The sequence below is a fragment of the Sus scrofa genome, chromosome 3 (assembly GCF_054392235.1).
Source record: "Sus scrofa isolate SSC_HxYL_T2T_F1_AM1 chromosome 3, Sscrofa_HxYL_maternal_Yorkshire_Landrace_v2.0, whole genome shotgun sequence".
Classification (NCBI taxonomy): domain Eukaryota; kingdom Metazoa; phylum Chordata; class Mammalia; order Artiodactyla; family Suidae; genus Sus; species Sus scrofa.
The window spans coordinates 125,893,477-125,906,893 of record NC_139385.1 but is presented as its reverse complement, the minus strand read 5'-3'; the positions used below and the strand labels follow the sequence as shown (position 1 = coordinate 125,906,893).

At 53.3% G+C, this 13,417-nt stretch overlaps 1 protein-coding gene across 6 annotated transcripts in view; it reads left to right on the top strand.

Moving 5' to 3' along the window:
* EFR3B (EFR3 homolog B) overlaps positions 1–11,217 on the top strand; it is an 87,831-nt gene extending 76,614 nt beyond the window's left edge. For all 6 annotated transcript variants that reach the window (XM_021087773.2, XM_021087771.2, XM_085019786.1 and 3 more), the window contains exons 19-23: positions 542–633; positions 2,793–2,841; positions 4,224–4,330; positions 6,311–6,360; positions 6,811–11,217. In XM_021087773.2, coding sequence (XP_020943432.2) covers positions 542–633; positions 2,793–2,841; positions 4,224–4,330; positions 6,311–6,360; positions 6,811–6,916 — 404 coding nt within the window. In that variant the 3' untranslated portion in view covers positions 6,917–11,217. The remainder of the gene's footprint in view (positions 1–541; positions 634–2,792; positions 2,842–4,223; positions 4,331–6,310; positions 6,361–6,810) is intronic.
* The last annotated feature ends 2,200 nt before the right edge of the window (positions 11,218–13,417 follow it).

The window sequence follows — 13,417 nt, the reverse complement described above, 5'->3', positions numbered from 1 at the left end:
GGGAACTCCTGCAACTTACTTCCTGAACAATCTCAGATGAATCCTTTGGCAGCTGTGTCTCAGGTGCCTTGTCTGTAAAACAGGGATATTAACAATACCCTCCCAGAGTTCCCTTCATGGCTCAGCGGTTAGTGAACCCGACTAGGAGCCATGAGGATGTAGGTTCGATCCCTGGCCTCGCTCAGTGGGTTAAGTATCTGGTGCTGCTGTGGTATAGGTTGCAGACACAGCTTGGATCTGGTGTAGCTATAGCTCCGATTGGACCCCTGGCCTGGGAACCTCCATATGCTGCAGGTGCAGCCCTAAAAAGCAAAACAAAAAACAAAACGAAACAACAATAACAACAAAGACTTGCCCCCCTAAGATGGGCAGAGAAGGCTCACAGCCCTCCATAAACTCCCGGTAGAGCCTCAGTGTGTACGCTCCCCCTGAGCCCTGCAAGAACTGTGGTCCAGGCCAAGGCAAGAGGGTCGGGAGATAGGGCTGGGGACATGATCCTGGCTCGACCCCTCTCCAAGGGCGGGGAATTCTGCTTTCCTAGACGAGGATCGCTTATCCAAGAGGAAGAGCATTGGAGAGACCATTTCTCTGCAAGTGGAGGTGGAATCTAGGAACAGCCCAGAGAAGGAGGAGGTGAGTGTCCCATTCTTTTTCTTTTTTTCTTTTTTCCCCTTGCTTTTTTAGGGCCACACCCTCGGCATATGGAAGTTCCCAGGCTAGGGATGGAATCGGAGCCACAGCTGCAGGCGTACACCACAGCCACAGCAACGGTGGGATCCGAGCTGTGTCTGCGACCTACACCACAGCTCACGGCAACACCGGATCCCTAACCCACTGAGCGAGGCCAGGGATCAAACCCGCATCCTCATGGATTCTAGTCGGATTCATTTCCGCTGCACCATGAAGGGAACTCCCGTGTGTCCCATTCTTGGTCCTCTGTCCTGGTAATGCCCACCTGCGTCCCTAGGGGAGGGGGCTGCTCCCACCTCCTGTGCAGTCATTCTCCAGGATCCAGGCTCCCTTAACCCCACCACACATTTAAGGTTGTGTGGCAAGTACATTTCTCAAGTCCTTCTTTCTTTTTTTTTTTTTTTTTGTCTTTTTGTTGTTGTTGTTATTGTTGCTATTTCTTGGGCCGTTCCCGTGGCATATGGGAGGTTCCCAGGCTAGGGGCTGAATCGGAGCTGGAGCCACCGGCCTACGCCACAGCCACAGCAACGCGGGATCCGAGCCGCGTCTGCAACCTACACCACAGCTCACGGCAACGCCGGATCGTTAACCCACTGAGCAAGGGCAGGGACTGAACCCGCAACCTCATGGTTCCTAGTCGGATTCGTTAACCACTGCGCCACGACGGGAACTCCAAGTCCTTCTTTCTTACTGACTCTTATTATATGTATCCTAGACATTTCCATCTGAAAAAAATAATTTCTATCCCCCATACACTCCCACGATGTTATAAAAATCAGTCTCAAAAGGCCTGCTGGGGTCATTCCCATCTGTGATTCCCTGGATCAGGGGCTAAAATATTGTCTCATCCAGAAGCCCTGCCTCTGCACCCCCCTCCCTAAAGGGAGCCTCTAGCCTGACTTATATCACCTCTTGAACTTCATATTGTTACGGCAGCTGCCCAGCAGCCCTGCGCCACAGCGTATCAGCTCTGGCGACAGCCCTGTAGCTGTAGTATACCAGCTCTAGTGACAGCCCTGTGGCTGTAGTATAGCGGCTCCAGCAGCTCTGTGGCTGCAGGGTATCAGCTCTTTTACCCGGCGAGAAACCAAGTGAGCACTCGGAGAGTTGGAGAACTCAGGCTTATTACGCTGGCGGGCTTAAAGGAGACCGATCTCCAGAGTCTGAGCCCCGAAGAAGGGTTTCACAGGCTTTTATGGGCTACCTCTTCCCAGTCCATGCTTGGCTCGTCGGACCGGAGCGAGGTCAGGCACGGTAGTAGATGCGGAAACGAGTTTGCAGAAGCAGGTGTGTGGGGAGGGGTGGTTGGGGTTGTTGGCTGGCTTTTGCTTAGTCACCACGGCCGGGGTCTCTCCTTTCTACCTTTTTCTTGGGACAGTTTCTCCTACAATATCAATGAATTCAATCTCTCCTTGTCTGTCTCTTGCACTTAATATTACATTTCAGTGGTAGAATATGAGGAGATCGAGGGGCTCGTCGTCTCGTGGAGAATTCCTGAAATTTAGTCCAACCTCCTTCACTCTTTTCAGCATCTGATCTAAGGCCACACATCAGTGAAGCACACTTCTTTGGGTCTTACTATGTTCCTCCTCCTCTCATGAATGCTGCAGAAGACTGTGATGCTGTGACCAGGTCCTTGCACCAACTGCAGCCTGTCTGACCTTGAATTCTCAGATCACCGTGGTGGATAATTTAATAGTGGAAGTCTTCAAAAATGTTGCTCAGTTCTTGAAAGGTTCATAGGAGATTGCATTTGCTAACTGCCTCCTCTGGCTTTAAATATTTTGTTAGGTTCTCCGAAGAAGCCTTTGAATTACCGTGTTTTCCTCCCAGAGGGTTTAGGGGACCAGCTGGGGGAAGGGGTGGGGAGGCTGGGTCCTTCCAGGTGAGACTTGGACTAGCCTCCCCTCCCCGCTCTCTCTCCTGCACTGAGAGGCTCCCTGCCTGCCCGGGAGCTTCCAGAGTTCCTGGTGAGAATGGGGATGTCCAGAGGGAGTTTCTGCCCATCAGGACATTCTTCTGAGAAATGAAGGGGCTGCCAGGTAACTGAGGAAGCCGAGGCTGCCTCCGCCTTTCTGAGCCCTTCTTTCCTTCTCCCTCAGCGAGTGCCAGCCGAGGAGATCACCTATGAGACGCTGAAGAAGGCCATTGGTGAGCAGGAGGCCCGGGAGCGGAGGGCGGGGCTGGGTCCCCGGGGGGGCCCATGGGCGCCTCCTCTGCTGTCCTCCTGAGGGAGATTTAGCACTGGTGTCAGGGGCAGGGCAAGAGGCTGGGGGCTTCATCTAAACTCTTCACGGCTACCAAAGCTGTAATTATTTATTTTTTATTTATTTAATTTTTTTGCTTTTTAGGACCGCATCCACAGCACATGGAGGTTCCCAGGCCAGGGGTTGAATCGGAGCTGTAGCTCCCAGCCTAGATCACAGCCACACGGGATTGGAGCTGCATCTTCGTCCAACACCACAGCACAGCTCACGGCAACGCCAGATCCTTGACCCACTGAGGGAGGCCAGGGATCGAACCCACAACCTCATGGTTCCTAGTCGGATTCTTGTCTGCTGTGCCCCGACGGGAACTCCCCAAACTACAATTAAAAGTCCCCTTCTCTTGGGGGTTGGGAGATGCGCACTATTCCATTTAGAATGGATAAGCAAGGAGGACCTGCTGTACAGCCCAGGGAACCCTATCCAGTCACTTGTGATAGAACATGATGGAAGGTAATATGAGACAAAGAAGGTATATATATATATATGTATATATATGACTGGGTCACTTTGCTGTCCAGCAGAAATGGACAGAACATTGTAAATCAACTATAATTTTTTAAAGAAGTTTTTTTTAAAAGTCCCCTTCTCTTTATGGGAGTTAATATCTTATGCCAGGAACCCCGTCCCCTTTTTTTTTTCATCATGGACACCAAGGGGAATCTAGAAGCCTTATTACTAAATGACCTCAGCCTGCTATGCCATAGGCGTTCCCGGTTTTTGTGGTCTCTCTGGCTTTTCCATTGCTGAAGTCCCTTTTCATTTCATTTTATTTATTTATTTACCTTTCTAGGGCCGCGCCCGCAGCATATGGAAGTTCCCAGGCTAGGGGGCTAATCGCAGCTCCTGCTGCTGTCCTACACCACAGCCACAGCAACGCTGGATCCTTAACCCACTGAGAGAGGACAGGGATCGAACCCTCAGCCTCATGGTTCCTAGTAGGATTTGTTTCGGCTGCACCACGACAGGAACTCCCATTGTTGAAGTCCCTTTGCAAATTACCCCAGAGTGCTGCCTGTTTTAGGATCTTAAGTTTAAGAGGCCCCATGGCAATGCAGCTCCATGAGGCTTCAGCCCCAATTAAGGGTCCATTTAACTAGTTTTCAAGCTCTTAGGCCAAGAAGGGGGCTGAGCCCTTGGGCAGACTTGGGTAGTGCTGAGAGATGGCCTCGCTCTGCCCCTCACCAGCAGAGGGGGGCACAGGGCAGCAAGCTCGGACCACACCCATGGGGCCGGACCTGGGGGCTGACCCGTGTCTCTGTGCCGCAGTGGACAGCGTGGCCGTCGAGGAGCAGGAGCGTGAACGGCGCCGACAGGTGGTAGAGAAGTTCCAGAAGGCACCCTTCGAGGAGATCGCAGCGCACTGCGGGGCCCGGGTAAGTAAGGCGGGACAGGGCGTGACGGGGCCAGTCCGCATCAAACGGACACTGGATCTGGGTCCAGGGCAGGACTGAGTTTCTAGATCTTGGCACTGTTGTCACTGGATGTTAGGGTTTAGCCCTGGCACCAATTGTTTCCCCACGTACCAAAAGGCTATTAGTCATACGCTCCTCCAGACGTCACAGTTGTCATACAAGGAAGAAGCCCTGGAGTTCCCGTCATGTCACAGTGGTTAATGAATCTGACTAGGAACCATGAGTTGTGGGTTTGATCCCTGGTCTTGCTCAGTGGGTCAAGGATCCGGTGTTGCCGTGAGCTGTGGTGTAGGTCGCAGACGCAGCTCAGATCCTGCGTTGCTGTCGCTCTGGCATAGGCTGGCGGCTACAGCTCTGATTAGACCCCTAGCCTGGGAACCTCCATATGCTGCGGGAGCGGCCCTAGAAAAGGCAAAAAGACCAAAAAAAAAAAAAAAAAAAAAAGAGGTCCTGTCCTCAGGATCTCCTGAACCAAACAGAGGATACTTCTACTCATCAGAGCACGTACATAAATAGCACTAACGATGCACTAGAGCATCTTGCATTTATCAGCTTCTCTCCCTCACAGGACAGCTCTGTGAGGTTTTTGCCATTAGGCTCGGCCATGGCCCAGGAAAGAAGGCCAGCGTTTGCAACAGGGCCTGCTTCCAATGGGGGTGGGGGACGGGGGCACAGCGGGTAGAATGGAACAGCCAGATGAGTAGAAAGACGGACTTATGGGAGTTCCCGTCGTGGCTCAGCGGAAACGAATCTGACTAGTATCCATGAGGATGCAGGTTCAATCCCTGGCCTTGCTCAGAAGGTTGAGGATTCAGCGTTGCCGTGAGCTGTGGTGTAGGTCACAGATGCAACTTGGATCTGGCGTTGCTGTGGCTCTGGCGTAGGCTGGCAGCTGCAGCTCCCATCCAACCCCTAGCCTGGGAACTTCCATATGCTGTGAGTGAGGCTGTAAAAAAAAAAAAAAAAAAAAAAAAGGACCAAAAAAATAAAAAGAGAAAAGAAAAGAAAAGAAGGACTTATGACCGTGAACAAGGGAAAAGCACAAACATTTCTTGAAAATGATGTACCACGATTTGTTAGTCCCAGTGTCCATCTTAGTAACAACGAAACCTAATCATATACATCCCAAATCTACAAATAACTTCTATTTTATTGTACTTTTTCCTCTCAATAAAGATACCTGTAGGGAGTTCCCTGGTGGCCCAGTGGATTAAGGATCTGGCATTGTTACTGCTGTGGTGCAGGCCACTGCTGTGGCACAGCCTCAGTCCCTGGCCTGGGGACTTCTACATGCTACAGGCATAACCAAAAAAATAATTTTCTATCATGTATATTTCTAACATATATCCCTAGACTTCTCACCTATTATGATAATTATGTATAGTAATATATATTATAATATATAGAAATACGTGTAAGTATAATATCGATTTTTCTGGGCCTGTAAGATGCTAAACTCTTGTCCCGTCTCGAGAGGTAGATGCTGCTCATTTCATGAGCTCAGAGTCGAGGCCCAGTTGCTGAACACGCGCAGTCTCACTGTCTGCAAACGTGGAGCCAGAAGGAACCAGAAAGATCGTTTTCCCTAACATGCCACCTTTGCCTAACTGCTCCTTGGTCGTTAAGGAGTTAAGCTGGTTTGGAACCAGCTCTGAGCCTCCTGACTCCCTGCCCAGTAGGCCCTACTGCCCCACTTGGAGGAGCTAAGGGCCCTTCCAGAACTGTTGCTGGTGTCCTGGCCTCTGTGCTGTCCCCAGTGGGCCTTTGCTGGGCGACCTAATCTGAACCCACCACCAGGGTCCACAGATAGGTGCTGGCAATGAGCTTTCCTGAGGCCGCAGCCACCCGCACCTCCAGTGCGTGCTCTGGACAGGTAGGCTTGGGGGGCAGCTGGCAGAGTGTGGGGAGCCCCCAGCTCACGTTCCCTCTGTTTGTGTCTAGGCGTCACTGCTGCAGAGCAAACTCAATCAGATCTTTGAAATCACCATCCGGTAAGTGGCAGCCCTGGACAGGGTACCCCCCACCTCTGTGGCCCAGCGTAGGGACCCCTTCCCTCCAAGTCCTCCTCTCACACCTGTCTTCAGCCCTCCCTGCCCCCAGCTTCTGCCTCCAGGGCTGGAGTCAGCCACTGACCCTCCACAGAGAAGGAAGTAGAGCCTGGAGGGAGAAGGAGCCAGCTCAGTGGGCCCCAGCAGAGCCGGGCATCCTTGTTCCAGGCTGGTACTTTCCTTTCTAAAGCAGCAGCAGGGTCACTGCAGAGCCTACAGGGAAGCTTGACTCCAAGCATTTGGTTCTAGAACAGCTGGAAACTTGGGAAGCCATGGGGTGACAAAGCCTCTGGTCCCTATTCAAGAGAACCCCCCGTCAGCTGCTCTGTTGCAAGGGGTGGGACCCCAGAACCCCCTCCTCATGCCTTTCTCCTCCTTGCGTGTCTGCCCCAGACCCCCGCCCAGCCCATCGGGAACCATCACCGCCGCCTATGGCCAGCCTCAGAACCACTCCATCCCCGTCTACGAGATGAAGTTCCCCGATCTGTGCGTCTACTGAGTTCCAAGACACGCTGCTGGAGGGGGGGGGGGCCCGAGAGGGGGGCACGACATGGAAATCTCACGGCAACCCCAGAGGAAAAGGACCTTGGATGGCAGCTCCTCTCCGCAGACAAGCAAGGTGGAGCCCCGCGGCCCTCGGGCCCCTCAGCTTCCCCCTTTCCTCCTTGTCTCCCTCCCCCGTCCCCTCCCCACCCCAGGGAGATCAGGCCACGTGCCCCTCTGGGGCCAATAGGCATCTCACCTGTGCCCTCCATCTCCTCCTTTGTGGCAGCCTGGGGCTGGGAGTCCTGGGGTGGGGGGGTCTCCAGAGAGAGGCTGAGGTCCTGCTTAGTGTAGGGAGGGCAGGGCTTTCGTGGGGAAGCACAGCTGCCATTCCCCAAGGGGGACTAGAAGGGCACAGTTGGTCAAGGGAGGCCTCAGACGGAGATCAGGAGGAAGTGAGGCCAGCTCCGCTCCTAAAGCAGCAGAGAGCTGGAAGCGGGGCGCTGCTCCTCAGAGCATCCCCTCCCTCCCTCCCCATTTGAGGGTCCAGATGCCCTCAAGTCTCTGGGGTCTCTTCCACGGCCCTGCTCAGCCTGCCAGTTGCCTCTTCATGATTCTTTCTATTGTCGGTTAGTATTGAGCTCCTAGAACAGGAGCCAGGGCGGGGGTGGGGTGGGGGGGGTAGAGTCACCATGGGGGGCGTGAAGGATGAAATGCAGGGCGGGCAGGCTGCTGGTCCAGGGGCTGCTCTCCCCAGGCTGGGCCAGCCCCCCATAGAGGAGCAGCAGGCAGACGGAAGGGGCGAGTCTGCATCCCTCTGCAGCATCTCCCTCCTGCGTTCAGAGGGGTGTCTTTCTGAGTCGAGGTCTCTTTGATGCCTTTCTCCCTGAGGATCCCAGTGTGTTTCTACAGCCTCTGGGTTGGGGGAGGGCAGAACAAGATAACCTGGAAAGGAGGAGGAACTCCGGGGGCTCCCGGCCTGCCCACACCACCTCCTGTGGAAGAGGCTCCCCCTGGGCTGGGAGGACGGGAAGGGAGTAGCTCTTTGGGGCCCAAGGATGCCAGAAGCCAACCTTTTGGATGTTTCATTTGGTGAAAGAAGGACCCAGCACTTAAAATCGGGGTGCTTTCTTCACTCCATCCCCGGTGCAGCCGGCAGAGCCGGAGGCCTGGGGAGAGGTGGTGGAGCCCCTTGGGTTCTGGCTTTCTGTTTTCCCTGAGTGCCACCTGACTGTGTGCAGAGTGGGAGCTGCTGCGGGGCTCGGAGGCCAAGTTGGCTGTGCCCTCTGCTCCCTCCCCGTGTCTCACCCCCCTGCGGGGCCTTTGTGCCTCCGGAGCGCCTCTGGCAGGACCTCACCTGGGCCTCTTCCCTGGGGCCCAGAATAACCCTCTTCTTCTTTTGCCAACCTTTCTGAGCTGAGCTGCGGAGCCGACGCGCAGTCGGGTGAGAATGGGCAAAGGATCCCTCCCCAGAGACTTTGCTTTTGAGAAGAGGGAGGGCGATAGATTTCTTGACCCAGTGGAGCCCCTTTGGAGGGTACAATTTTCAGCAGCAGGGGTGGGGTCAGAAGCAGGCCATTTGTGCTTAGGGGCGGGCAGTCTTCTGGGGACACCCTCAAGTCCCACCCCCATGCATGGCCCTGCACAGATGCACCTTGACAGCCTGGTTATCAGGACAGAAAGCTGTCTTTGCCCAAATCGGAAGAATCTTAATGTACGTACTTTCCCATCAGTCAGGTTCTCGGGTGTGGGGCTGGGGGGGGGATGCTGCCTGACCCTCCTTCCTGTCTGTCCTGTCTCCCCCCTCCACCCCCCTACCCCCGTGGGCCTGCAGCTTCCTTCCAGAGGGTCTACATGACCCCAGGGCCTAGGGGGCCGGGCTCCTGCTCCCTCCCTCTTCCGTCCTTCCCTTTGGCTCTGCTCTCTAGCTTTTGGCTACTGTTCAACTCAACTTTACAAGCATGAACTGAGATTTCTCTTTACCTCACTCTCTCTTGACTAAGAAACCAAGTGGTTAAATAACTAGAAACAAACTTGAAGACAAATAACCTTTGGAAGAAACATCACAGCACATCTAAATCTTGAGCCACAAACTCGCCTTTCCTCGCTGCATCTTCCCACCTTTCTCCCCTGCTCGGCTGCCACAAGAGACTCTCTCTTCGTGCTTCTCCAACTTTAGGGTTCACCCCATGGCATCTGCTTCTGGGACTTAGAAGTCACTCCCCGGAGCCTTTCTCGAGCCAGCGCTAGAACCAGAGACCTTCAGGTCCACTCCATCCCCCCCTCGTCCCCCCGTCGACCCCACCCTGGACTAGAGGGAAGGAAAAGGTACAGGACCATGGCTGTTTCCTCTGACTCTGTCGCCAAGCAGCCTTTTCTTTTCGTCCTTGTTACACCGCAAAGATGGGCTCCTGGAGACCTGGCTAAGTTTTCAGGGACCCTCCCCCTGGTTTCAACTTAAATTTACACTCAGGCGAGTAGTGGGTTGCCTGCTGACCTGCAGGAGAATCTGGATTCTGGCCACATATGCCTCAGGATCAGAAAGTTTGAGGTGAGCATTAACTCAAACAGACAATTAAGTGATAAATTAAGCGATTTCCTTCATCCTACCTCCCCCCCTCTGAGCCCTGGGGAAGAAGCCAAGCAGTTGGGTGGGTACCCAGGCCTTCAGCCTAGCATCCCCCTTCCTGCCTTCCAAGCCCTCTGGAGGCTGGCACACTGGTGCGTGACCAGCTTTTTCGGTACCCTTCTCTCTCGTGATTTTGAGTCAGCAAGGCCATCCACCAGTTGCTCCCCAAAACTGCTGAAGACTCTTGCTTCATGCACAGGGGGTCGGTTGGGTCACCACTCTGCTGACAGAGCCTAGTAGCACGGGTGTATTGGAGAGTTGGAAGGGCAGTGAACATGGTTGAGGCACATAAGTGGGAAGAAGCAGATGAGAGGAAAGCTCGGTGTGACCCTGGAGGCTCCTTCTGGTTTTTCACCTGCAAAAGGGTCCCTGCGGCCTATGCCTATTTCCACTTACTTTCTGAGAAGTAGAAATAAGTGATTTCTTGACTCCTAAACACCTCCTCCCCAGCGAGGGAGCCTGAGTGGGTCATGAGAACAAGAAAAGTCCTTAGATGGTCTCCTGGGCCTAGCCTTCCACCTCATGCGCAGGTGCAGACAAGGGGGTGCTGGACCCATCTGAAGTGCGGGAAGTGCCAGGGTCAGGGGTGCGCTGCCCTCTCCCCTCAGTGTTCTCAGTCCGAGGGGCTGTTTCAATTGGTCTAAGAATCTGAGCAGCCTCACTGGACCTTTCGATGCCTCAAAGGCCAGACGTCTTGGCTTCACTGGGTCTGAAACTTTCCAGAAGCTTCCAGATGCTAGGCCATTGCCCCTGGGACTTCTGACCTCCAGAATCTTGTTGAGAAGTGAGAGCTGTTTCTTCCATGGCCATGAAGAGGACCTGTGGGAAAAGACTAGACGTGAGCTGTCAGGCTGAGTGTTGAGGTTGATGGTAGCCAGGGAGGTGGGCTCCTCCGGGCAGGCCACAACCACTTCTCCTGACACACAGACCCTGGCAGGCGGGTTGTGCTGAAATGAGGCATCTTCCATGCATCTGGGGAGAAGGCTTAGGGCAGTGCATTACTTCTCCATCTCACTAACTCTAGAACTCTTCTAGTTAGAGGAGCTCTTATCCCATATCTGGCTTAGGTCTGAAGCCTGCAGAAGGACGGTGGCGGGGAGCTGACAGCTGGGGAAGTGGGGAGGGGACAGAGGCCTGTGGGAGGGCTCTGTGGCCTTGTGGGACCAGAAGAAAGTTTTCTGTGCTCTCCTTTAGCACCGGCCAGGTTGCCCGGGTCTTTTCTCCTTCAAAGGACCTTGGGGTCCCAGCCCCTCACCTTGCCCTTCCGAGCTCTTCCTCTGTGGCTGTGGATTCTGGCCTGTGGGTGCAGAGCTGTCGATCCACCAATGCTGCAGCATTACACGTACATTGTAACACGTCTGTGTCCACTGAGACCTTCACGACCTGGCTGAGCGCGTGTATCCCCGTGGGTGTGCATGTGTGTACAATGTAGTGCATAGTTGACAATGTATGTATATATAAGCTGACGTATTTATTTGTGAGTGCAGAAGTAGTGCCTGTGGCAGTTTTCTGTATTTGGAACTCATTGAACCAAATCAGTTTAATTTCAAAGAAAGGGAAAGGGGGGTGTGGGGGAAAGCGTGGGGAGAAGGATTCTTAGCAAGATTCTTCTTTAGGACTGTTAGTAGTGATTTCCCCAGGAGCGGTCACAATGCCCTTTTCAAATAAATGTTAATGTTGTCACCACACAGTTATCTATTTGATTTCTTTAAAGTAAATGGTTTTTTGAGAGGCAAACAGGATCCGCGATACCCCCCCCCCCCCGGCATTAACCACTGACACTTAGCCACCCCCACCTACCGTTCCTTTACTCGCCTCAAAAGGAAGGCGGATGAGAGACCCTGGGAGCGCCCTCAGATGGGAGGGCCTGTGTCATTTCTTCACTGTAGGGACTAGACTCTAGCCCCATTTCATACAACCCGCATTGGACACAATTTTCTATCTTAAAAGTCTGGCTTTCGGGGTTCCCATCGTGGCTCCTTGGTTGATGAACCTGACCAGTATTCATGAGGCATGAGGATGCGGGTTCGATCCCTGGCCTCGCTCAGTGGGTTAAGGATCTGGCTTTGCTGTGAGCTGTGGTGTAGGTCACAGACGCAGCTTGGATCCCGTGTTGCTCTGGCTGTGGTGTAGGCTGGCAGCTACAGCTCCGATTGGACCCCTAGCCTGGGAACCTCCATATCATGGGTGCAGCCCTCAAGAAACAAAAAGAAAAAGAAAAGGTCTGTCTTATTTATTTTTATTTTTTTGGTCTATGGCCGTGGCTTATGGAAGTTCCCAGGCCAGGGACCGAACTCTCACCAAAGCAGTGACTTAAGCCGCTGCAGTGACAATGCTGGATCCTTAACCTGCTGTACCATGAAGACATACATGCCCTCTGGTGCAGAGGGATTGACTGCAGAAACCCTGAAAATGAGCGGGCTTGGCTCATGAGGTCCCAAACTTCCCAGTGGAAGTGGACTTGAGCCTGGGCTCTTGAAAAAAAGAGCAAGGTTCAAAATGGAGAGGGGGAAGGCCAGGAATTCCAGGCAGAGGGTGGAAGCTGCTGGGAGAGGAAGAGCGAGAAGACCAGGGAAGCGGGGTTTGGTAAAGAGAGTGAACCTGACAGACAAGGTCCCTTGTGTGTGCCATGCCCAGTAGTTTGGAATTGGTGGAAAAGTGGGGGTGGGCAATTTTCTTGTGTCTTGAGCCAAGGAATGGGGAGAAAGCAAGCTTCTGTATACATTAGAATAAAGATCTTGTGTGATGGGCTGGGGTGGAGGGCAGCTGGAGACAGGGAGACCAGTTGGTTAGGAGCTGTTAGGATAGTCGAGGCCGGAGTGGGCAGCAGGGAGAATGAAGACAGTGACAGCGCAACCTGAGGAGGAAAGAGCTTGGCCATGACAAGGGGGGGAAGATAGAGCTCTAGGTCTTGAGCCCTAGGGACTAGAGGAAACATCCATACACATTGTGTTGTATTTATACAGATGTGTCTCCACAGGTGGGTGTCTATGCGGGTTAGACCCTGTGTTTGAGAGTGTCTGTGAGTAGCCTGGGAGGGCAGTCACATCTAAACTGATACCAACCCTCAGCTCTCACACTTAGCCTCAGTGATAAGATGATCCTGGAGTTCCTGCTGTGGCTCAGCAGGTTAAGAACCATGTCCGTGAGTATGTGGGTTCGATCCCTGGCCTCACTCAGTGGGTTAAGGATCTGGCGTTGCCCCAAGGTGCGGCGTAGTTCACAGATGCAGCTCAGATCTGGTGGTGTGGCGGCTGTGGCGTAGGCTAGCAACTGCAGCTCTGGTTAGACCCCTAGCCTGGGAACTTCCATGTGCCATAGGCATGGCCATAAAAAGACAAAGAGGGAAAAAAAAAGATCTTATCCATTTCTCATTCATCCTTACAATAGCCCTCATGGTAGGAAGGAAGAATAGCTGAGAGAACCAAATCTTGGAGAAGTTCAGAGATTTAGCTAAGGTCCCACAATAACTAGATCCAGGGAGGCATTAGGACAGCTTCCCATCTCAGAGCTCAGAGAGCCCTCCCAGGTTCCGTTGGGCATCATCAGCCTCATGGTGGCTCTGGGAGGTGGATGGAAGCCAGAGTCGCTTGGAGAAACCCTGCCTTTGGGTACAGCTAGCTAAGCAGTCTTTTCCCAGCCAATGGAGAGCGGGAAATGCCGCCACCCAGAGCATCAGCCAAACTCTTTGACCCTCAAAGACACTTTTACTGGGGCAGGGAGGGAAGAACCTTTTCTTTTCATTCCCACTGTGTCCTATGAAACATACCACTACTACCCGGTCCCATGGAAACCACTCTCTCCTTCAATACGTGCAGCTCTTTATTTGATGGATATGTACTTGTATTTTATTCACCCAGTCAATACTCAAAGTCAGAGTCGGATGTG